At 45.1% G+C, this 25,850-nt stretch overlaps 1 protein-coding gene across 6 annotated transcripts in view; it reads right to left on the minus strand.

Annotated features, from left to right (window-relative positions):
* Positions 1-25,850, minus strand: part of ASTN2 (astrotactin 2) — a 915,211-nt gene that overhangs the window by 362,942 nt on the left and 526,419 nt on the right. For all 6 annotated transcript variants that reach the window (XM_021074502.1, XM_021074486.1, XM_021074494.1 and 3 more), the window contains one exon: positions 21,985-22,135. In XM_021074502.1, coding sequence (XP_020930161.1) covers positions 21,985-22,135 — 151 coding nt within the window. The remainder of the gene's footprint in view (positions 1-21,984; positions 22,136-25,850) is intronic.

Below are 25,850 nucleotides of genomic sequence, written 5' to 3' on the forward strand. Positions count from 1 at the left end.
ATATAACCACTAGAGTTTTCAGTTGTATTTAGTGGGAGAAACAGAGGAAAGACATCTCCCCCACAGCCTGTTTTTGCACAGCCCTCGAGCTAAAAATGTTTCTTTACGTTTTTGGAGGTTTTTAATTTTTGGTTTGTTTGTTTTTTAAAGACAACTATAAGATACACACATAAAAAAGGACCACATGTGACTTGCCGAGCCTAAAATATTTACTATATGGTCCTTTATACAAAAGACTTGTTGACCCCTGACTTCAGCCATGAGAAGTCATGTTAAGTTTATTCCAAGTCTAACGGGAAGGCACTGGAGGGTGGTTGGCAGAGGAGTGAAGTGATTTGATCTGCTACTTTGAAGAGATTACCGAAGTTGGTGAATTCAATTATCTCTAAGCACTTTCTTAGAGCTCACAGAAGGAACCTTGGGAGGTGGGCTCTGTGGGACAAGGAGTGGGCGGGAGAAAGGGGGCAGGTTGATCTGATAATGACCCCATCCTTTGGCATGTTGCTCCTTTGCCTGAGGTTTTACAGTAAGTAGATGAGAAAGCTTGGGATCTAACCCAGGTCAACTGGGCTCCAGAACTTCACAGCCCCCATTCTGCTCCATCTCAGAAGACAACTCACAGGAAGACCCTGGTCCTGGGTCCCCGAGTCTTAAAGCCTTGAAAATCTGAGGAGGTGGGGGGAGATGACAGGGGATTCCCAGTTGTTTCCATCACAGGCTGGCCCTGCCCTGCTCTCTCTAGCCTCTTCCTCCATCCTCTGTGCCTGCTCTGGCTCCCTCCCAGCCTGATTTTTCATCAGCACCAAGCCATTTGTTTCTGTTTGTAATTATGCATTTTAATGTTCATTAATTATGGAATGCAAATTTCTCCGAGTGCAAAATTTGTAATGAGCTGTTCCACCACCCCTCCCCCAGGTCTAGAAGATGAACCAGCTGTTCCAAGTGGAAGAAAAAACCACCAACTTACAAGACAGAATAACTTTTCTTGGGGCCTGAGTGACTCCCACAGTTAATAAGCCTGGGGGATTTCCTGGGGGTGCTGGAGGAAGACCCATGCCCTGCCCTCGACCCTGGGAGTCAGGAGTGTGGCACCTCCCTTTTCTACAACCTGGGGCCTCAGAGACAGGGTAGGGTAATGGAAAGTGCTCAAGCTTGATCCAGCTCCTCTTACTGATGGTTACCTTGAAGCTCATCATGTGGCTTCTATGAGCCTCAGTTTCTTCATCTGGAAGACAGAAGTGAGGAAACCATCTTCAAAGTGGAAGTGGCAGGCAGATGGGATTCTGGAGATAAGAAGCCAGATCCTGACAAGTCCTGAAAAAATGCATGGGAACAGCTCTCCAGAGTGCTGAGTTTCACTTCTGCCCAGCCAAGGTCTCTGATTCACTGGATGGCTTCAGGCAAGCACATCCCATCTTCTGAGTCTGTTTCCTCTGCTATGAAACAACGCACTGTTGGAGAAGTCTTTCAGCTCTGAGCTGCTTGGTTTTTGTCAAATTGTGAATTGTGGGGCGGGGGGTTGGGGGGAACTAGGTCTAAAGTATTTCAGAAGAAAATGGAGAATCTACCTGGAGTTGGGGGTACATGCTTTAAGAAATCACCAGAATGCTTCCAAACCTGCCTATCCAGGGACAAAGCCATGTCATCCTCCAAGAGCTCAGGTGTCATTTGATTTCTCTCATGGCCAGTGAAAGGCATACTGAACGTACTATCTTATGGGAATAGTGCTGCCTCCTATAATAGCACTGGCCCATGAAATCATGGTCAAGATTAAAGGAGACAATGGCCGTGAGATTAGACGTGAATGAAAGGCTGAACACCCTGGCAGCTACACAGCATTCTCACAACTGCTAGTGAAGTCCAGCCAAGCCACTTCCTTGCTGCATGTCCTGGCTTCCCTGAGCCTTAGTTTCCACATCTCTCCACTGGGGAGAGCAACTCTTACCTCTCTGGGCTTGTGAGGGAACAAGACCTGATCACATACCTGCCACAATGGCAGGTGCTCAAAAAAACGATAACTGCTGTTGTGGATACCTTGTCATTTTCCCTCAAATAGGAAACACATTCAAGAAGCAATGCCTTTTCCATACAGAGAGTAGGCAGAATACTGCTATGGGCAGCTTTTGCTTTCCCCACCAATACTAAGATAGGACTAATGTTACCCTGGTCCTGTTTGCTCTGCAGATGAGGACACTAAAGCCTGGAGAGGCCAAGTGATTTGCCTAAAGTCACACAGCAAGGGAGAGGCAGACTGTCCCCCCCACTGAAGAGTCCTATATTGTGAATGAAGTGCTCTTTCTCCTGATTCACATGGAGGTGGCCTGTTTGTAATGTCACAAGTATTCAGATGGGCTAGGGTGTCACAAGGATTCTGAGAGCCTTGTGGGAAGGTCACTATGATGAGTTCTGAGGGGACTCAGAGGAGGCAGGCAGCACAGTCTTGGGTGTACAGATCACATACAGAATCCTGTATGTGGAAGAGGAAGGGGGAGGGAAGGAGGAAAGGAAGGCAGTGAAATGGGTATCCATCTCCTCCCATGTGCTGCATATTTCTGTGGGCTGTATTTTCAAATCCCCACAACAAAAGTCAGAGGCACCTCTAAGATACATCTGCCTTTCTGGCAAGATTGGGGAGGATCACAAGAGCAGACTCCTTTACTTAGAACCACTCCTTTGATTAGAGACTAAGTGGGCTCAATGCTCCTTGTCCCAGGGAGGCCTCTGGACTACACCTGGCACGGGAGTGAGAGGGGATGTCCCTGTTCCCCGTCCTCCACCCTCTCAGCCTCAATCTGTCAGTAGGGCCGGCCAGCCCATCCATTACTGCCGACATTGAATCCGACAACCCAGCCAGTCAAGAGCCCATAATTACTGGGAGTTTTAATCAACTCGTGCCAATTCAGCTGCCACTCAATTTGCACTGGGCAGCAATGCTGACACAGAGGGTGGGGTGGGCATGCAAAAAGGGATTACAGGGATCAGTAGTCCCGGGTGAAGTCAGTCTGCAGCTGCTGGCACCACCAGGGGGCCTCTGACCTCAGACTGGAGAAGGCAGAGCCTGCCAGCCTTGGCCCCTAGGAGAGCTCCTAGGCCACTGCCCAAAACACTGCCCTGCCTACCTGTCCTACCTGCATTCAAAAACCACCTGGGGAGTCCCCGTCGTGGCGCAGTGGTTAATGAATCCGACTAGGAACCATGAGGTTGCAGGTTCGGTCCCTGCCCTTACTCAGTGGGTTAACGATCTGGCACTGCCGTGAGCTGTGGTGTAGGTTGCAGACGCGGCTCGGATCCCACGTTGCTGTGGCTCTGGCGTAGGCCAGTGGCTACAGCTCCGTGATTCAACCCCTAGCCTGGGAACCTCCATATGCTGCGGCAGTGGCCCAAGAAATAGCAAAAAAAAAAAAAACAAAAACAAAAACCACCTGGGCCAACACCCAGCAGTGCCTGTGCTATGCAGGGTCCAACCTCAGTATATCTGCCCAAGCTCTGCCCTCATCCAGACCTTTTCCTAAAGAATCCTGTGTACCCTGTGAGTTATCATTTAAACAGCCTCTCTGCAGATCTCTTCCAGAACTCAAAAAGGAAAGATGCTGAGCAAACAGAAAGAAATGAGGTCTAATCCAGACACTGCCACTCCCTAGCGGTGTGGCTTTGGGCAAGTCACCACACCTTTCTGATCAGGGGATCCTCATTTTGCAATGGACTTGATAATAAATAACAGCCTCCTGGGGTTGCTGGGAACACTCGGTGCCATCATGGATGGGAAATCCCTGTGTGGAAGTTCCTGCTTCATTCTGATGCCTGGAATTAGCAAGAATCATTTTTCCTTTCCACCCATGTTAACTATTCTTCTAGCACAAACTTTGCTCTGCCAGGCAGGATGGTTTCTGGTTCACAGTCTGGCCCCCTATGAGCTTAGGGGCTATTTCAGGACAGAGGGTGTAACAGGCATAGCCTCCTCTTTTCAGTTCCTCCCCAGTGCTCAGCACAGGGGAGGAAGACACCCCTGTAGACTTTGGGGTCTGGCAGGAATCCCTTCTGCCTATGCCATTAAACTAGCTGTGCCATATCAGCCAGTCATTTCATTAACACTTTGAGTCTCAATCTTCTCAATATAAAATGAGTCAAATGATATCTACTCAACAGAATTTCTGTGGGGGGAAAAAAAAAGGCATTTCATGTCACGAACATAGTGACTGGTACAGGGTAGAATGTCAACTGTTTAAAAAGTTTAGTTATTATGACTATGTTCACTCAGTATCTGATGCTTGGTAAATTTTCTGGGATGTAATAAAATGTCTGGTTATGTTGCTTAGTTTTGGCTTGAGTTCCTGTGAAATACCAACAGTCCCCTCTCCCCACATGGCAGCCATCTGTGCAGCTTCAACACACTCCTACTGAGGACACGAGAAGGGAAATTCAAACGCTCAGGGTGCCTACTGCAGGCCAGGCACCACACTAGGTCTTTTCCCTAGTCTACTTTGCTGAAACCCATGGTCCTGGAAGCCTTCCATTATTAGCCCCATTTTGCAGAAGAGGACAGAGGTCGGGGGGGCTGGAAGTGCCTTTTCCATGTCACTCAGCTTTCCAGGAGTCAAGCAGGGTTGCACACACAGGGGCGTTTGACTCCAAACCCATTCTCTCTCCACTCACCATGCCATCCCTGTCCTATGGAGACACAGAGATGGGTTTGGTGGTTCCTGACATCCAGGAGAATCTAGACCAACTGGAGGAAGTGGGTAAACTTTGAGAGGCTTAGGCTTGGTTTATGCTCAAGAATACTGCTGAGGAGCTCCCATCGTGGTGCAGCAGAAACAACTCTGACTAGGAACCATGAGGTTTTGGGTTTGATCTCTGGCCTCAATCAGTAGGTTAAGAATCCGGCATTGAGCTGTAGGGTAGTTCGCAGACGTGGCTCGGATCTGGCCTTGCTGTGGTTGTGGCTGTGGCCAGCACCTATAGCTCCAATTCAACCCCTAGCCTGGGAACCTCCATATGCCTCAGGTGTGGCCCTAAAAAGCAAAACAAACAAACAAACAAACAAACAAAACCCAAAAAACGAATAGTGCTGAGGTAGCAATGCAGGCAGACCCTGGAGATATTGCAAGTTCGGTTCCAGAACAATGCAGTAAAGCAAGTATCACAACAAAGCATGCCAGGCAAACTTTCTGATTTTTTCCAGTGCATATAAAAGTTACAGTTACACCATACTGCAGTCTATTAAGTGTGCAATAGCATTATGTCTAGAAACAATGTATATACCTTAATTTGTAAAATACCTGCAGGAGTTCCTGACGTGGCTCTGTAGGTTTTTTTAATGACTCTGACTAGGAACCATGAGGTTGTGGGTTTGATCCCTGGCCTCGCTCAGTGGGTTAAGGATCCGGCATTGCTGTGAGCTGTGGTGTAGGTCGCAGACGTGGCTCGGATCCCAAGTTGCTGTAGCCGCAGACCAGGCTCAGACTGGTGACTACAGCTCCGATTAGACCTCTAGCGTGGGAACTTCCACATGCCTTAGGAGCGGCCCTAGAAAAGGCAAAAAAGACAAAAAAGCGAAAAAAAAAAAAAAAAAAAAAAAGAATGCTTGCCAAAAGAAAAAGGCTAGGGGCAGCAGGCCACAAAGCATCAGTGCATAAAACCCGCGACATCTATGAAGCACAATAAAACAAAGCACAATGAAATGGGGTAGTGGTGACACGTGCGACTGGGTTTGCTCACAACGTGCTGATCATGGCTATTTGTCTGAACTTATGGTTGCCTGTTTTTCCCATCAGAGGAGCCCATGGTGTTAGGAGACACAGGTTCTGATTCCTATTTTGGGCACTTCCCTTCTCTGGCCCTTCCATCTGTTCAATGAGAAAGCTGGCAGCTGGGCTCCTAGGGCCCTTCCAGCTTGGACGTCCTATGATTCTCTGAAAGAGACTGACAGGCATTTCCAGGGAGGTCAGGTGGTAGCTTCCGAGAGTCAGTGCCACCTGAGCTGGGGAATCATGGAGAAGGTTGATCTAGTGGGAATGGCTTGGGAACACTTGTTGCAGCTCACTCCTTACAGCCTCTCCTAATAGCTGGGTCTCCTTCTGGTGGGAGTCATCAAGCTGTCTGGAGTGCCCCAGGGCCCTGCAGGGATTGGGTGTTCAGTTCAGCATAAGCTTATACAAAGCTGACTGTCCTCCAGGTCATCACATTTAAAAAGCCTAAGCCCCAGCTCTCAAGGACCATCTATTCCAAAGGGGAGGGAGGCATGGGGAGAAACATAAGCACATGCATTCTTACTTACAGTCCTTGAGGTTTTCTATATGGTACAAAGAAGCAGCAAGAACTGACAGAAGAGAGGCCAGGGAATACTTTCCCAAGAAAATCTGCCAGGATTCCTGAAGAATGTCTATTCAATAACTGTCTAGTGATGATAATAAATACCTTTTGTATAGCTCATTAATAATAATAATAGCTAACACTTAATAGTGCTGACTGTGTGCCAGGCACTGTTCTCAATGTGTTATGAATGTTAATTCATACGGCTGACCCCAGCCTGATGGTCCTGGTACCACTACTCTCCTCATTTTTTGGCAAAGGAAACTGAGGTCCAGACAGCTTTTGTAACTTGTCCCATGGCACGGGACAAGTGGCACTGCTGAGATTATCAGGTCATGCTATGCTGCCTTTCACATGCGCATTAAGGTTTCTGAAATACTTTTCCCTTCACTATATGGTTCCAGCTTCCTGTGACTGATAGATAGAGACCCAGACTCAGGTAGGGGAAGAGGACCTGAAATGGGAGATGTCATAGGACTCGCCAAGGTCACAAAGTGAGCAGGTAGGGGGTGGAATGGACCCTCATGTGCAGAGCTCAGGTCTGCACCACCTAATGCTGTGCCCAGGTTCTTGTCAAGGTTGGGGCTCTAACCACGGACACCTGGGCTTAGGTACTTTGCAGTTTCAGGGTGCTGGGGGTATACATGATACTCTCCACACATACCAGACACATGGCTATGATATATTCTCTTGTCCAATCTCCCCAACTACATAGAAAAGGATATACTGTTATTTTTACCACTCACAGATATGAAGCTGAGGCTTGGAGAGGAAAAATGACTTGCTCCAGGTCAACGCTATAGATGCTTGGCTTTTGTTTTGTTTTGTTTGTTAAGTTTTCAGAAGCCCCCTGTCCTACCTCCTCTGCGAACAGCACAGAGCCAAGGACATTTTGACAAGTGATGCCTGCTGCAGACCTGTGTGCAAGGGACACGGGAAAAATGGCCTTGGGCATTTATTATGGAGCCAGGTCCCATTCTTAGTACTGAACATGCATTACCTTATCCCTTTCTTGTGGCAACCCTTGGTGGTGGAAACTATCATTGTGCCTGCTTAGCTGGGGAACATAAGGCATGGCAAGATTCATTAACTCATCCAAGGTCACATCGCTGGTAAGTGGGGGGCAGAGACAGAACATCTAGCACCAGAATCTGTTTCCTTAACCCTCTGGCTACACTTCTTCATACAACGACCATAAAAGGTAGGTACTATTACGTTACCCCATTTTTGATACTGGGGAGACTGAAAAAAAGAGATTTAAAGCAACCTGTCCCAATATGATACTTTAAGTGACAGAGTCAGGATTTAAAGCCACACAGCTTGACTCCAAAGAACCCTTCTTACTCACTCCTGTGCCTTGTCAAGATCTAGACATTCAGGGACCAGACCCAGATGTTTAATAGGACAGGCTGGAGACATGGGCTTTTCAGCGCCTGCTGGGTTTCACTGGATGGTTTCCCTTCCCCATCCTTTGTAAGTAAAAACTCAATTTGCAGCTGAAGGCTGCGTCCTCACGCCGTACCTTCTCATTGATCACCCGGACTCTGCGTGAAGAATGATTTTATAAGCTAGTTGGCTTTGAAAAGTAGGGAGCAGCAGCCATTGAACATATGCTTCTGTGGGTATATATTTATTCAGCGTATGTCGAGTGTAATTTTGGGCAGTTTGCATATTTTATTTTATTTTTTTTTGGTCGCAGAGAGCAATTTAAGAGAAAGGCGGAAAAAAAATCTACCTCTGAATGGAGACAGATGTCAGATATGGTGGACCCTAAGGTTCCACAATCCAACGTTTCAAGAACGGGGGTGGGCGGACGGGAACTCACAACATTGAGAATTGAGTATCAGCACTGAAGCTCTCACAACCCTGCCACCCACAGCACCATCCAGCCCCCCCCCCCCGCCACCATCCTTCAAGACTTTATCTTCACAACCTCCCCAATGCCCATCTGACTGTGTCCTCTAGCTATGATTTATTGAGTATGAAATATCAGCCAGACCCTGTGCTAAACCCACGCCATCTCACCAAACTCTTTCCTCACTGCTTGTTGAAATACAGAGCTGTGCACGTGAGAACACTGACATTTTGTTGCCCAAGGTCATCAACTAGTGCCTTGGGCATCTGTGCTCCAGGAAGCCCATCCCCTCACCAGTGCTCTTTTCAGGGTACCGGAGCCCCTCAGATTTGGGTTCTGATCCCAGTATAGTCCATCCCTATCTAAGGGACACTGTGCATGCCACTTCCCTTCCTGAGCTGGCTTCCAGGCTCTCAGAACGGGGGAGGCGCTAGCATGTGGCTGGGGCTCTGTGAAGATTCCAAGATCCAAAGTTACACTTACAGGAGTAGCGTAAGATACATTTATTCTTTTTCCCTCTCTACCCCTACCCCCAGCCTAAAAGGTTTTCCTCTCACCCAGAATGAACCCAGGATGTAACATTTGAAAGGAAGCCTTAGAAAAAGCCTTCAAGGTTTTAGACTAGCCTGGGAAAATAAATAAATAAATAAATAAATAAATAAATAAATAAATAAATAAATAAAACAAAAATGAATCTGCTCATATGGCACCAAAGATTCAAAGGACAGGAAGCAGCAGCCCAGGCCAGAATCTCTACTAGAGGGAATCACTAGGAAAGGGGCGAGTTTATTGTGTGTGTGAGAGGAAGCATCCACATGTGATTCAGAATGGTAAGACCAAAGCATCAGTTTTTGGCTAGGTAAATAGACTCTGAGATTTTGCTTCCAGGACACAGTTCATTGCTCTAACACTGGAGCCCAACAGAGTGTCCAACATGTAGTCGGTACTTAGGGGTTGCACTGTGAATGTAGCTAAGATTGGAATGAGACGGTGAACCAGGGATGACCGATTTTTGCCTCAACCAAAGAATATCAGTTTTACCCAGATTAATGAGATTTGTTGGATGCTGGACAATCCACCACCACCAATCAAAAATAAAATAAGATAAATTGTTCTATGTATGCATAGGTGGGAGAATGATAAAGAAAAGAGGGGAGACTTGATTTGCATAAAGGTCAGAGGCATGACTACATTTAGAGGGGAATAGGGGCCAAAATGGGAACTGAAGAAAGAGTATGCCTGTTGGGGAGGGCTCGTGGAATGCAGGCAGTAGTCTCATCCTGGTGATGGTTATTCTTTCTTCACTATCAGTGAAACTGTATATCATGTTTTGCACATTTTCCCATACATCTATTATATTCCACAATAAAATCGCTAATTTTGTTCATGTAGAAAAGCTACTAAAAGGAAATGTAAACATGTTAATGGTGATTATCAGAGGTGGTATAATTGTGGGTGATATTTTCCTTCATTTTTCTCTCTCTGAATTCTAAACATTCTTATATGTGCATAGAATAATTTCATCACTAAAACAAATAAGTTCTTAATGGAGATGCCTCATTATCTACATGAGGCGACAGTAAAATCATGGAGGTTGGTGACAACATTCCCATCTGAAACTCCACTGTATGGAGAACCCTGTCTTCTCCCTAAAGTTTACTGTGTATGAAGAAAACAGCTCCCCAAGGCAGGTGGGGAAGGGTGCGAGTCCCAATGGCTGTCATGCCCCTGTTGGCTGAACTTCGGGTCTTCCCTCTAGAGACTCAAGCACAGCTTTGATTTGTGGACAGTTGTGGGGAAAGAAGGAGCCCTAGGGAGAATCAGGTCCAAGTCTCTGAGTCTGTAGGAAGCATATGGGGTTTAGCTAAGGACACACGGTAAGCAGCAGCACATTGAGAAAGGTCATGTTATTACCTTGGTCTCCATCATACTCAGGACAGTGGGATCCTGCAATCACCTGTCCTTTCAAAGATGGCGAAGAAAATTCCTGAATCAATGAAAACCAGCAAAGGATCCTATGTTTCCCAGCTCACTAACCCCTTCTCGATACAATAAGTACTGGCCTTGGGAAGTGAGGTTACATAACTGGCTCCAGCTGGTACCCACACAGGGATCAGCCAGCAATATTCTAAGGTCATTCCAAGCTTATGGATAGACAAAATAACAAAGGCTTAGATGCGTTCAGCAATTGGTCCAAAGTCACCCATCTTCTTGGTAACAGGAATGTGATTTGAACCCAACTCTCTCCCATAGCCAAGTTTGCTCTTTTCCTCTGGACAGTATTTTGATGAAATACCCCACTTCCCAAGAAACATATATAATTCTATCCAGGTACTATTTTCTCAGTGAGGAGAAAGGCTAACGGCTGTTTAATGAAACCTTCTCACTGCTTGCTACCTCAAGGCTAAAAGGTTTCACAATTGTGGCTGATGGCAGGAGTCCAGTTATTCTTTTTCCTGTGCACCAAACTAACTGCTTGCCATCCCCGGACAACTTCTATGGTGTCCAAGCATGTCTGGGTTAGTGGAGGAAGGCTTATTAAGGCAGGGTTCAAGAAGAAGCTGGGGAATACAGGGGGAGGGGGAAAGATAACTTCAAATTAACAACAATAATGATGATGACATCATTTCTCATCCACTTATCCCAAGACCCATGATAAAAGATACAAGATGATTTTTAAAAAATAGAAGGATACTACACACGTGGAAGAGAGAGTCCTAGGCTGGAATTAAGGACACCTGGGTTCAAGCCAAGCCTAGCTCTTATGTTTTTTTGGCTTCAGTTTGCTCATCTTAATTTTTAGCATAAGGGAAAAGGTTTACATATGGTTAAGATCAAGTTAGGGAGCCAGTTTCAAAAGAAAATAGGGAAATATTCTTTGAAGAGCATATATATATATGTGTGTGTGTGTGTGTGTGTGTGTATGTGTGTGTGTGTGTGTGTGTGTGTGTGTATATATATATATATATATATGTGTGTGTGTGTGCATATATATGAAGACATGCAGTTTTGACATATAAAGTTACCTCCAAAAGACACAACTATATACTTTTTTATGCTTCCATTTTTAAACTTACGTATATAAATTCTTTTTTATATTTGCATATGCATAGGGGGAGAATGTATAGGAAGATATATATAGACCAAAGTGTGGTACAGTTAGTTATGTCTAAAGTGAGTAAGTGATCAAGAGGACCTATTTTTTTCTTTATACATTTCAGCAGTGCTTGAATTTGTTTTATTTTAGATTACAATAAGCATGAGCTACTTAAAACAACAACAACAAAAAAAGAAGGCTGAAGATTGGATGGAGAAAAATACCTTATAAATGCAAAAGTTCTATTACTATAATAAAGATGAACACAATTATTCCTTTCCATTTCAGAGCTAAGAAAAAGCTAATTATCAGCATATAGATTCCTTCTTCACAAGCACTCAGCATGGCCTCTAAGAACTTTGTGGTTACTGCTTCTGACCCCCCCCCCCCCCATAGCCTCAGAGATGAGAGCTCTGCTGCCTCATTCACCCTTCTCTGCTCCACTCCTCCACCCCTTGGCTTTGGAACTCTCTCCCACCTGCATTTCTGCACACTTCACCAGGCTCTATTCCCTACAGTATTCCTCTTATTGTATCCCTCCCTTCTCACTCACTTCTTTTCAGCCCAGCACCCTCACAATGCACCAAGAACAAAAACCAGCACCGTAACACAGGGAACCTTCAGAAAACCAGAGACAGCAATCTTCCTTTTCATTTTAATCTGTCCCATGCCTTCACCCAAATCACAGAACAAGAATGCAATTTGAAAGTGTCCTTACAGACTTCTGGAAATGAATTCTAATGAAGGAAAACACAGAATGGGCCTTTTGCCCAAAGGTGCTCAGAGACTGTTTATAAGAAACGTGGAACACTCAACAAGAAGACAAAAGTAAATGATGGAACATTCCCCTCCACAGAAATCAGGCAACTACTACAAATGATGTTTATGAAGAATGTGCCTTGGGTTAAGGATGAGGGTTCTGGCAGTGGGATGCTTGGCCGAAAGCCCCCACTCTAGAGTTTAAGGGCTATATCTGAACTTGAGTGACTTGCTTCCATTCTCCCTGCCTCAGTGTCCCTACCTATAAGAAAAGAGGCAATCAAGACACCCATGTCAGAGCACGGCAGGTACTCAGACAATCTGAAATCTCATCACCATCACCACCACCACCCTCATCATCCCCGCATGAAATATCAGATAATAATAATAGCAATGGTGCTTTAGGCTTACTTAGGACGAGGTGCCAGCCCACTGTGTATGCATTATCTTCGTCAGTCCTAACAGCAACTTTACTGGGTATTATTATCCTCATTTTACTCAACAGGAACCCAAGCCTCTGAGGCCTTAAGTAATCTGTCCTGAGATCACATGGCTAGTGAGTGACAGAGTGAGTTTTGGGCCCAGGATTCTCTGATGCCAGAAATTGTGCTTGTGAGCACTATACTCACCTCCTAAAAGTGGAGGTGATGGTAGGAGGAAATATATTCTCTTCCTCAGGAGAAAAGGTGTCGGAGGCAGGTGCATGAAACACATGATGAAGATGCAATGATGACTCCAGGGATGCTTACAAAAGGGAAACAAAGGGATGGAGATTCCCCATCCGACCCCTTACAGTGTACATCTGTTTCCCCTCCACCCCATGCTGCCCTTCCCTGCCCTCAGATCCTTCCAGTGTTAGAATTATCACCATCTGGGGACATGGACCATGAGCTCATAGATTTCAAGAACTGAAGGACTGAAGGACCCTTAGCCATTCCTCAGTCCCTCCTCAGGTTGGTCCCAAGCTCCCTCCCAGGTTCCAGCATGCAGCCCATACTCATGGCTACCGCCTCCCCAAAGGGATTCATTCCAGGCTTGCAGCCAACAGGCCAGGGCCACAGCTGCTATTCCCTGCCTCCAGTTTGGGGCTTCTTTCCCCTACGCCATCCTTCCAGGAAGCAAAAGGAAAAAACCCATCAATTTGGAAGGGTGGGGGCTGCTCCCTGACTTGAGCAGATAATGACTTCCACACAATAAAACCAGTTTACCAGAAATACCATCAGACCCAGCAAATCTGGGTCCCAAATAAATAAAATGAGGGGAAAAAATAGAGAAGGTTTTAAATGTCATGGGAGGAATAAAATGTTTAATGTCATAAAGGGTGCCTGGGCTTTATGAGAAGGCTACACATTATCATCTTGGAAACCCCATGCTGCATCCCCCCTGGCCCCAGCACCTAGAAAGGAGAAGGGCTTTACTGGAAGTTCACAAAGGAAAGATACGAAAGCACAATGAGAGACAACAATCTTCCTTTTCATCCCCCCAAATTGGAGCCTTGTATGCACGCACTGAGTCAACAGGCACAGTTCCAATCTCCTTCTTTGGGAAATCTCCTTCTCTGACTCTCCCTATTCCCTTTCCAACACTCATTCCCTTTTTCCTCCTCCAGATCCCCTGGATACAGAGGAGGAAGAGGAACCCTGGACATGGAAGGAGGGTGGGGTGAAGGAAATGTCCCCTCCTGTAGGCTCCCTAACATGAGGACGTGGGCTTTATCCCCAGGGAACTATCCCCAGCCTCTGGAAAATGGCATCTGAGGAGGTAAGAGAGTGGCTTTGGAGTTAGATTGACCTGGGTTTGAATTTCTGTTCTGTCTTCACCTGGCTGGTTGGACTTGGTCAAATTTTTCATGCTTCCTGAATCTCCTTTCTCATGGGCAAGACAGGAGTAGGAATGATGCTCGCCTTATCACGTTGCTATGCAGATTCACTGTGATGATGCATTTTAAGCAGTTATCCCAGGGCCTGGCCCACCCCCAACACTCAGACACTCTCTGGATGCATCCCCATCAGTGATACTATTATTAAGAGCACTGATTTCTGTATTTATTAATGCTATTAGTACTAGTATTAGTGATGAAGATGCATACAGAAAGTTCTCTGTCTCTGGATCTGTTTGAGCAGAAGGCACTTTGATGAGGTTATAAGAGATGCTTCATCCTTTAAATACTGTTTCCCAGATCAAGTGTCTCTGAGTCTCCATAAAGATGCCTTGCTTCCTGACTTTGCATATTTATAAAGATTTTTAATAAGAAAAATGTGACAAGTATCATCACTCCTCTTTTGGAGTCTGACAAAATCTATCCTGGCGGTATCATGAATCCATCACACCCGCTGTTGCTGACCTGCAGGGGTGGAGAGTCTATTTCCGGGGAAGAAAACCCACTTCCCAGGGCTCAGACCCCACTGAGGCTTAGCCCTGCTCCACCCATCTAGGAGGACAGGAGGCCAGGCACACAGGGCTGGTCAGCAGGGCCTATGCTGTGCTCCAAAGTGGTTTCTCATCCTCCTGACTTTTCTCACATGTCTTCCCTACGCTTCTTGAGTTTCATTCCCTTTAATTACAGCCCAACTGGGTCACTGAAAGGGGAAAGCCTGAAGAATGGAAAGAAGTAGCCTCTCTCTCCATTGCTGAACCAGATGCCAGTCTTTGCCTCCCTCTGAGTGGCGTTAAAAGGTATCTGACCTATAATAAATGAAACTGTGTATCTTTCCTCATCTTGACTCTTTAAAAGGTAGCATTTTTTTGGTTGTTGCCTCTCAGCATCTCAGAGCAATCAGGGGTCATCTGGTTCTTCCTAATATATGGGAGGCCAGATGGCTATTTAGGTTAAAAAGAAAATGGGAGAGGAGGAGGTGGGAGGGTGGCTGGGTATGTGTAGATGGTAGAGTAGAATGGCTGGATCTGGAATTCAAAGGCAAGGCTGGGAACCTTCAACACACCTCCTAAATGATACCGTCACTCCATAGAGTCCATGCAAATCCCTATACCTCTTTCGGCCCTAAATTTGTACGAAGGCCCCTCATGAGGCCCCCTTTTCCCCCATCCTCCTTTGTCTGTGCTTTTCCACATATTCCCATTTCCTACCAGACCGTTTTGTTTTTTCCCATGTGTAAAGTGGAGCTAATCATAAAGCCTAACTCAGAAGATGACTGTGAGAATTAAATTGGTTAAAATAAGCAAAGCACTTAGAATCATGTCTGGCACACAGTCACTGTGTGGATGGTTGCTCTTATAACACTAGCTTTTCTCTTTTGTGAAATGGATATAATACCCATCTGGGGGTGGGGGGTAGTTCTAAGCACTTAAGAACCATGAACATAAGTGAAACGGCACACAGAAGGTGCTCTAAGAGTGCTGGTTCTCTCCCATACCACCTCCCTTTTCCCTGGTACTCATTTCAGATCTGTTGGCTGTTCTTATGCAGAGATATAAAGCGACCTGTTCAAAGTCACACTATAGCCCTGCTGAAGCCCATCTTATCTTCTGCATCAGCTTATAAACAAGGCTGGGCTTTGTTCTCCTAGCCCCTGTTCCATTCACAGCACTGGATACAGTGTTGCTAAGTTAATATTCTGACTACAGTGTAAAGGTGATGCTAAAAGGCCATGACTACAGGACATCACAGCTGCCAGGAAGGAGTCCAGGGGTCAAATCTGGGTTCTATTACTGCTTCCCTACATGAGCTTGAGCAATTCCTGCATGCTTCTCGCCCTTTGCTTTCCTGTCTTTGCAGTGGGAGAGGTGCAGGCCTGTTAGAAAATCTCCAGGGCCCCTTCCTGTTCTGGTAGCCTCAGTCAGTAGGTCCATGCTGCAGGTCAGTGGGTATGTTCAAGATGGAAACACATTCTTGGCTACTCCTCTCATGGACAAGTGAAGTCTAGTTCGCTCCTCTTAAATCTGGGCTGAAATTAATGGTGTGTTTGACTACTAGACTGTGGTTACAATGATGTTCTGGACTTCTGGAGCTGGATACTAAGAAGCAGCTTCTGCCCAGGCTCTTGGGACACCTGATCTGGGGATGTTTCCTTGGCAAATCCAGCCTCCATGGCATCAGAAGTCCAAGCCAAATGGAGACACCATGAGCAAGTGCTCTAGAAACAGCACTGGCTGAGGTCAGGAAGAGTAGGATCAAATCCTGCAGCCACCAGCTCCAGCACCAGGTAGGTGAAGGAAGGGTTCCTCTGGAAAGCAAACCTTCCAGCTCCAGATACCCATCTCATCATGAATCAGAGCCAGGTCACTCAGCTGAGCCCTTCCCATATTCCAACCCACAACATTGCCAGCAAAACAACATAGGGGTTTTAAGCTACTGAGTTTTGAGGTTGATTGTTATGCAATAACAGATACTTGGAACAGTGAAGGTCAGCTGTGAATGGACATTTAAGAGGGACTGAGGAAGATATTTTTGATCACCAGGTTATCTGGGGTAGAGTCCAATAAAAGGCATTTCCAGAGCTGGGAAAACCAGGATGACACAAAGGCACAGCGGGAGTGAAATGCTTCGGGGGCAACAGCTACTCAGAGATGGTGAGCACGTCTTCCACAGGATATCATGATTAAGTGCTTACAGTTTTCTTTGCTTTTGCCCTCGATCTTGATTAGAATTTTGCAGTGTTTATACTGCCACACAGAATAAATGGAACCATCACTTACTTTTCAAGCTGTGCCTTGCTGACATCATTGTGTTTGTCACATTTAGACCACTTCTAAGAGATAACATTTTTTTTTTCTTTTTTACTCTTTAGCACATTGAAGGGGAGCACAGGACTCCCTCCCTCCTTCTTTTGATGTTTCCTTCATTGTTACTTTCTCCATCCTTGGTGGAGAAGTGAGGGTCTCCAGGGAAATAATTGAAAATCAAAATAAGAGGGTATCTCCTGGATCAACTCCCCTCCCCATATTACTGTTTATCTGCATTCATTTTCTACTGCTGTTGTAACAAACTACTGTGAACTTAGCAGTTTAAAAATTTTTTTATATTACAGTTATACAGGTCAGAAAAAAAAAAAGAAAAAAAAGGACTCACTAGGCTAAATTCAAGGTCTCAACAAGGCTATGCTCCTTTTCTAGAGGTTCTGAGGTGGGGGGAGGGAAGAATTCATATCCTTGCCTCATCCAAGCTCTAGAGACTTGCCTTAGCTTGTAATCTCCATTCTCCACCTTCAAAGTCAGCAGCAAAGCATCTCTCAGAATTCCTCTGCTGCCTCCCTCTTCCAAATTTAAGGACTCTGAACACATTGGGCTCACCCTGATAATTCAGGGCAATCTCTCTCTCCAAATTTAGCTTATTAGCAACCTAAACCCATATGTGAATTTAATGTAATATGTGAGGTAGCATATGCACAGGCAGAACCTGGATATTGACATCCTGGGGCGGGGGGCATTAATCTGCCTACCACACAACTATGACCCTTCCCGATTTGGGCAACTGCCTGCTGAGGACCACATTCTCCCTGGATTCGCACAGCAGAACCAGAAAACTAAGCGAGAGAAAGCAATTTTTTGTTTTAATTTTGGGTTTCAGGAGCTGAGATTAGAAGGTGTAATAATAAGAAGAGAAGGAAGAATCTGTGATGTTAGAGAAGTACCCCACCCCCAACCCATTCATAAAGATTATGTGAGCTGGAGGGAGACAGGTATGTTGGAAGTCAAAAAAGATGACCTTATAAAAGAGACCGTGTGCTTTATTCCCCCAAGGCTAATGACGCATGTGGTTGGAGAGGATGAGGGCTGTAGAAAATCAGGTGGGTTTGAGGGATCTGAAGGCAAAGTTGTATCTCACTTGCCAAATAGCATCCAGTGGACAGTAAATGTGGTTAAACATTCTTCTCTGGCAGGAAAGCTGCTCTCTACAAATGCCTTCATGGTCTGTCTAGATCAAGAGGGAATCAGCCAGCTGGCCTCTGACCCCCATGCCCTCAGGGTGGTGCAGAAGAGCTGCTGGACATTCTGCATTCCCTTAGTAGAGTGGGGACATTATCTAATGGTTAGAAACAGCTGGCCTCAAATGACCTGTGCTGGGGATGAGGAGAACACAGAAGCAGATGCCAGGATGGATCACATACCCATAAATCAGGCGGAATAGAGAGGTCCTGACATATACCAGGAAGGAAGGAGAGGGAGGGACAAGGGCCAATTGAGACAGCAGGTAACAGAGTTGAGAGGCGATGGCCCAGCACCAAGCATCCTTCACTCCCAGGCCTTAGGAGTACATCAGCCCCCTTGAACTTGGATATTTGGGAAGAGGGAGGAGTCAGAACACCCAAACTGACTAGAATTAAATTTCCACTGCCAATGGATGGAATAGAAAAGAAATAGTGTTCAGTTGTAGAAATAGTATAGAAAATTAAATACACTGTGCTCCTAAATTTTTGTTCCCCTAAAAATCATACCCACTACATAAATACATCTGTAACTCTCATCTCCCAGGTTTGTGGCACTTTGTAGATCCCAAATCATGTCCAGTTACCTTCTTTGTTTTTTTCAGGAAACCTCCAAGTTCAAGAGCTATTGCTCTCTTTGAAAAATTGAGGCCCTGAAGATAATAAGGTCAATGCAGATTCTAAACCTCATCAGTGACCAAGTCAGGACATAAGTCCTGTTTATTCAGACCAGCCTTCTTTCCAAGGTTCTTTCTCAGCTCCACAGAAAAGCAACTCAGAGCTGCTCTGGCACTAAAATCATCAGACATGGTTTCAGGCCTCCATCCTGCCATCTTGTGGTGAGACCTTGGAATGTCACTCTGCTTCCCACATTGGTGAGGGGATGAGTTATTGGACGTAGACATGCCTTGAGAATGCTACAGTGCCCTGAAAGTATGCAGTATTATTATCATTTTTTGCCAGATGAAGTTTCTTAGAAGAGGGCTGAAAGGAAAAAAATACTTCTCTTTGCAGGAATGATGGAGAGTTTAGGGAGAAATGACAGATTTTAAATTTCATTGTAAATGTAAGCATTTCCCTATCTGTTCCAAAGCCAAGGAGAAGAGCTTGCCTTCTCTCCGTTGAGCCCTGAAGATGCAGCTTTCATATTAGATCCTTAATCTAGAGAGGAAGGTCGCTGACAACCTCATCAGACTGTTGAATTTTCTCTTAACCTCCAGGGAACAAATGTTCTCTCTTTTTATTTTTCAAATTTGCATTAACAAGAGGGGGAAAGAGACACCTCCTGTCTGTCTACACAGAGACACAGACACACATACACATACATCTCTGCATTTATGAGGTTTCATTCTTCTGGGACATCTGTCCTCTAGAAGGAGCTTAATTACTTCAGGAAAAGAGAGCTGATGGAACAGGGAATAGAGACAGACAAGTCCTCAGATTTTGGAGACAATACTGATGATTTGGAATATCCTTTTGAGTTGTTTGTCCACTGACCAGCTCTCAGGGTTGGGCAAAGCCTCCTCTCTTTCTCTCTTACCGGACCTCACTTTTCCAGTCTGCAAAATGAAGGGCTCGGCTGCAACTGTCTGATGTGGACAATTGTTGATGCACACTGACCCAGCATCCATGACTCCTTTTCCAAGGACTAGCACTCTACTTTTCCTTGAGAGTCTATGCCTTCCCCCAACTTACTACCACTTTTTCTTGGTGCAGCTGCCACTGGCCCCTGCTCCAGGTGTGACTAGTTCTTCCTAGTCCTTCCAATTGACCATGACAGTGACGGGCATGAGAACCAAGGTGGCCCAATGAGATGGGATCCTGTGACTTTAGGTGGAGGGACTTAGGAAAGTGATACTTGCATCCTGTGGACTCACTGTGTGGGCAGAGTGTGGTCGATCAGAGAATGGCATGCTGCTGGGGAAAGCAGAGCTAAGACGAGAGGGGTCCTGAAGCCATTGTGTGAGCTCCTCAATCCTAGTGTGTCTAGATTTCCATTTGAGCCAACATAATGCCTCTTTTTGCCTAAACTAGTTTGAATTGAGTTTCCATCCTTTATAATTCTAAGAATTCTAATCAATCCAATCTCCATCACCCATCCACCTCTGAAGATCTGTTGATCTTGGGGTCTAAAATATAGTTTCAATGCATAATCTCATTCTGTAGAAGCTCTCTTTGTATCAGTCTTCTGGCCACTATTTCCCTAGCTGTTATGCAGGTGTATGAAGAGCTGACTGTGTATTCTATTTCCCTTGGTCTCTTCCAAAGAGCCTGGTCTAAGAGCAGAAATTCTCTTTCTTGGCCCCATCCCTTTCTGTCTTGTATTTTTTTGTTTGCTTGTTTCTTTTCTTCCTCCCTCTTCCTTCCTTTCTTCTTTTATTTATTTCCTTCTTCTTCTTTTTTTTGGGTCTTTTTAGGGCGATACCTGGGCCATAAGGAAGTTTACAGGCTGGGGGTCGAATCAGAGCTATAGCTGCAGGCCTATGCCACAGCCACAGCAAAGACAGGTCCAAGCTGCATCTGTGACCTTCCATGCAGCTTGCAGCAACACCAGATCCTTAACCAACTGAGCAAGGCCTAGGATTGAACTCACATCCTTCTCATTGATACTAATTGGGTTCTTAACCCCCGAACCACAATAGGAACCCTTTTCTTTTTTCTTTTCTTTTCTTTTCTTTTCCTTTCCTTTCCTTTCCTTTTCCTTCCTTTCTTTCTTTCTTTCTTTCTTTCTTTTCTTCCTTCCTTCCTTCCTTCCTTCCTTCCCTCCTTCCTTCCCCCTCCCTTCTTTCTATTCTTTTCTTTTTTCCTTCTTCCTCCCTCTCTCCCTCCCTTTCTTCCTGAGATGGGTATTATTGGGATGCTGAGCTGAGTCAACAAATTCTCTTGATTCTCCCTCAACTTACTGGGTGGGATAAAGTTGAAAAAAGCCAGTCTGTGCTAAAAATTACCAGAGGTTATATTTTATATATATATATATATATATATATATATATATACACACACACACATACATACATATATGCATACATACATACGCATATATATATACACACATATACATATAATAATGCTCATGAAAGCAGAGGTTTTTTTCTCCAACAGGGAGAGGGGATAGGGTTCATAAAGGAGATGAACTTGGAAAGAGATTCACCTGTTTGCTACAGGGCTGGGGGGGCAATTCTCTGAAGGCAAAAAATGGTGTGAAGAAAGGCTCTGAGGCATCAAGCAGGCAAGTACTTGAACCACATGTAATTAGCTCAGTTTGGCTCTAGTGTAGGATGAAGTAAAGTGACAGAGATGTTGGAAAGGGGCCAGATCAAGAAAGCACTGAATGCCAAGCTAAGAACTTTAGCTTGTCAGGCAACACTTCCTAAGTGTGCTTTCAAGACACCCCCACCTCTCAAACATAAGCACACTATTAAATTGTTATAAATTCAGGTTCCTGAGACCTAATTCCCTCTCTAGAATCAACATTTCTGGTGTGAAGCCCTGAAACCTGCATTTTAAACTAGCACCTTTGATCATGCCAATAAAACAATCATCCAGTTCAGAAGCCTCTTTTATAGGCCACAAAACCCCTCACTTCTCCTTCCGTGTCCTTATCTCACATCCAATACTAAGCTCCATGCAAACAAGGCCACCATCCCCTTGCAAGCCTTCGCAAGCTACAGCACCCACTGCTCCAGGGAGCCTGCTGCAGACCTTAGGTCTCAGCTGAAACTCTCTTCCAGACAGATGACATGCTCCCCATTGAAGGCACAGAGGTTAAGACATGCCCTAACGTCTCTCTCAAATGGACTGTAAGCTTCCTGAGGCCAGGAGCTGGCAAGGACCTATTGCATATTGGGTACTAAAGCTCTAATAGTTCATTCCTCCAACACTTCCAGGAGGTTCGTTTAATTATCCCACTTTACAGATGAGGAAACCAAGGCAGCTTGTTGTGCCAAAGGTGAGAGAGGTAGGAGCTGTGAGTCGCGTGACCCGCCTTGACCAGCTGCCCCCTCATAGGGAGGGGACTCCAGCAAATAGCCGTGGCACCTGGGCCAGCACCATGTACACGGGACAATGGCACTTACCACGCATCCTGAGGAGTCCACCTGGCGGTCAGACACGCACTTGAAGTTTCGAGTGCAGCCCCCGTTGTTCCGAGAGCAGTCACGGACAGGCCCAAAGGAGGACAGCAGGTCATTGATGGTTTCAAAGTATGTGGAGAGCATCGCTTCTTCCCTTGGGGAGAGAGGAGATGGTTAAATCCCAGAGATGGCTATACCGTTGGGTTAAAAAAAATTGACTGTGCATTCATTACATTTGAGATGTCATTTATTATGTTTGTAATCAGGAAAAGGATACAAATACATATTTAAAAAGAAAATTTCTAAGTGTAGAAAAACAAACAACAAAAAAAACCAAACTCAACAGATGTATCATCATATGACATGACGGTTTTCTAGTTTTCATAAGGAAAAATGTATTTGGAACTCTGGACCCTTTACTTCATTAATCCACACAATTGTGGAAAGTCAGCATGAAATTTCCATTTTAATGGAATAAGTGAACTGTGGCTCAGAAAGGTGAAGTATCATTTGCAACAGCCAAGGCATGGAAGCAACCTAAGTGTCCATCAACAGATGAATGGATAAAGAAGATGCAATATAATATATATATATTATAGAATGCAATATATATATATATATATACACACACACACACATATATATGTAAATGCAATACTACTCAGCCATAAAAAAGAATGAAACAGTGCCATTTATAGCAACACGGATGGACCGAGAAATTCTCATACGAAGCGAAGTCAGACAGAGCAAGACAAATATCACATGATACCATTTGTATGTGGAATCTAAAAAAAAAAAATTCAAATGAATTTACTTATAAAACAGAAATAGGAGTTCCTGTTGTGGTTCAGCAGAAACGAATCTCACTAGCATCCATGAGGACGCAGGTTCGATCCCTGGACTTGCTCTGTGGGTTAAAGGATCCGGCATTGCTGTGAGCTGTGGTGTAGGTTGCAGACATGGCCTGGATCTGGTGTTGCTGTGGCTCTGGCGTAGGCCAGTGGCTATAGCTCTGATTCGACCCTTAGCCTAGGAACCTCCATATGCTGTGGGTTCAGCTCTAAAAAGACAAAATAAATACATAAATAAAACAGAAATAGACCCATGGGCATGGAAAACAAACATATGGTTACCAAAATGGAAAGGAATAGGGGGATAAATTAACCCATACACACCACTATAAACAGGAGTTCCCACTGTGACTCAGTGGGTTATGAACCCAACTAGTATCCATGAGGATATAGGTTCGATCCCTGGCCTCGCTCAGTAGGGCAAGGATCCATCTGGTGTTGCCATGAGCTGTGGTATAGGTTGCAGATGTGGCTTGGATTTGTCATTGCTGTGGCTGTGGTGTGGACTGGAAGCTGCAGCTCCGACTCAACCCCTAGCCTGGGAACTTCCATATACTGCAAATACAGCCTTAGAGAGAGAGAGTGAGAGAGAGAGTGAGAGCAAGGATTTACTGTGTAGCACAGGAAACTATATTCAGTCTCTGTCTTTAGTATCTTGTAATAATCTATGATGGAAAAGAATCTGAAATACTTATATTCTAATTCTGAATCATTTTGCTGTACACCTGAAACTGACACAATATTGTAAATCAACCATACTTCGATTAAAAAAAAAAGGTGAAAGTTCTTGCTGGAGGCCACCCAGCCTGTAATGTGGTGGAATTAAAGTCCGTGCCAGGTTCCAAGTTCAAAGAGGAAGCTCTTCCCACCACATAGCTCTTAGCTTACACTGTAGTCTTTCTACAGCTTGCAGACCTCCCTGTACTAACTCTGCAAGGTGGGCACATTCCCTCATTCCAACTTTAAGCCTAACACTGGAAACTCTGGGAGGTGTGGGATTGACCCCAAATAACACAGCCTATAACAACAGAGCCAAGACACAAACACAGGGCCGTCTGACTCTAGTGCCCTAGAACTTTGCTTTTCACACTGTTGAATACAAATCACACCATTAAGATTGAGAGCATCAGCTGTAGGAAAGGTCATAGGAGTCTAGGCAAATGCATGATTCATCCCAAATGAGGTTCACAAGAGCTAAGGCTTGACTAGATGCCATAATCCATGGATCTGCCAAAATTCTATTAGATGCGAGATATAAACAGAAGTTTCTTGATGCTGTTTTCTGGGAAAAGGGCCCTAGATAAGGAATATCCTAGCAGTGGGTTATCTGATGTCTCCTTTAGCAGGAGATGTTATTAAAGGCACACCACATAACAAACCCAACTAGCATTCATGAGGACGTGGGTTTGATCCCTGGCCTTGCTCAGTGGGTTAGAGCTGGGGTGTAGGTCACAGATACAGCTCAGATCCTGAGCTGCTGTGGCTGTGGCATAGGCCAGCAGCTACACCTCCGAATGGACCCCTAGCCTGGGAACCTCCATATGCCACAGGTATGGCCCTGAAACTACGAAAAAAAAAAAAAAAAAAAAAGACAAAAAATAAATAAATAAAGGCACACCACAGGCAGTAAAAAGAGGTATTGTATTCTTCCATGATTTATGGCTCATGAAAGAAAGGAGACATCAGTGCATGCATATGCTGTGAGAGGAGGCCCGTGAGCTCTACTGGTGAAGTCTCTGGACCATGTAGCATCCCTTCCCCATCCTTTCTCTCTTCAGGCTTGGAGCTCCGGGTCTCAGTCTCCTAGCTTATTCCCAGCCATGTTCCCTTCTGTCCCATCTTTCATGCTGACTGCCAGGGAACTTGATAGATCTCAGCTCTAATTAGATACTCCATTGATCAACAGTTCTCCATTGCTTGTAAAAGAAAGCCTAAATTAGTTTCACTGGCATTCAAGGTCCTTCATAATCTGGATCCCACCTACCTGTCTAGCTACATTTTACCCCGTCCTTATATTCTCTATTTGATAGCCATGGGACTCTTCTCATTCCCTAAACACATGATCTTTGGTCAGATTCTCTGCAAACAGACTGAAACAGAGCATTATATACAGAAGATTTATTGAGGAGCTCTCTTGGGAGACATTTGTAAGAAGCAAGCAAGGCAGGACTGGGTAAAGGAGGGGCTGTCCTGCCATGTGGTTGATGCCATGATCTGACACCTCAGTTGGTCCTGAGGGGAGCTCTGGAGCTGGATGGCCCTTTAGGGATGCTCAGAATGGAGGCAAGGGATCCAGGCCTCCGCATCATCATGTCATTCAGTCACTGGCCATGGCTGCCATCTGGAAGGGAGTAGCCTTGGGTAAGGCAGTTCCTTGTGACTGAAGGCAATGCCCAGTGAGGGCCAGAGCTGTGGGCCTCACCCAGGTTCTCAAGGATCTGAGTGCAGTATGCACCTTTCCCTTTCTCAATCCTTAATGGTGCTCTTCTGCCTGGGATACTCATTTCCATTTTTTTCTCCCCAACAAAATCCCAAGAATTTTAAAAAACTATTCACATTCATTCATTCATTCATTCATTCATTCATATATTGCACATGCTGAGTGCTTACTATATCCTAGTACCGTCCTAGGTACTGGGAGTGCAGCAGTGGCATTAGACAAAGTCTTTACTTCCAACAGAGCTTACTGTGACCTGATTTATAAAACCTTCTCTACTTCTCCCAACCAGAATTAATGCCTTTTCCCTTTGATTCCATTGTTCAAATCTATGATCTCATTGATCCTCATCATCAGCTCTGTGGTTCCCCAAAGAGACGGTAAGCTTCTTGGAGTGAAAGGCTCAAGATTTACTCCTTCCTCTCTAGCCCCTAGCACAAAGCCTGGTAAGAACTTATGCTAAGTAACTGTTTTTTCAAGTGAAACAAAGAAAACAGTAGAAGGTATGGATGCAAGGATTACTAATCATGACCAAGAGTATCCCCCAAAAGGATACTCCCCCACAACCCCCAATTCTGGGT

This window comes from Sus scrofa, chromosome 1, assembly GCF_000003025.6.
Source record: "Sus scrofa isolate TJ Tabasco breed Duroc chromosome 1, Sscrofa11.1, whole genome shotgun sequence".
Lineage (NCBI taxonomy): Eukaryota > Metazoa > Chordata > Mammalia > Artiodactyla > Suidae > Sus > Sus scrofa.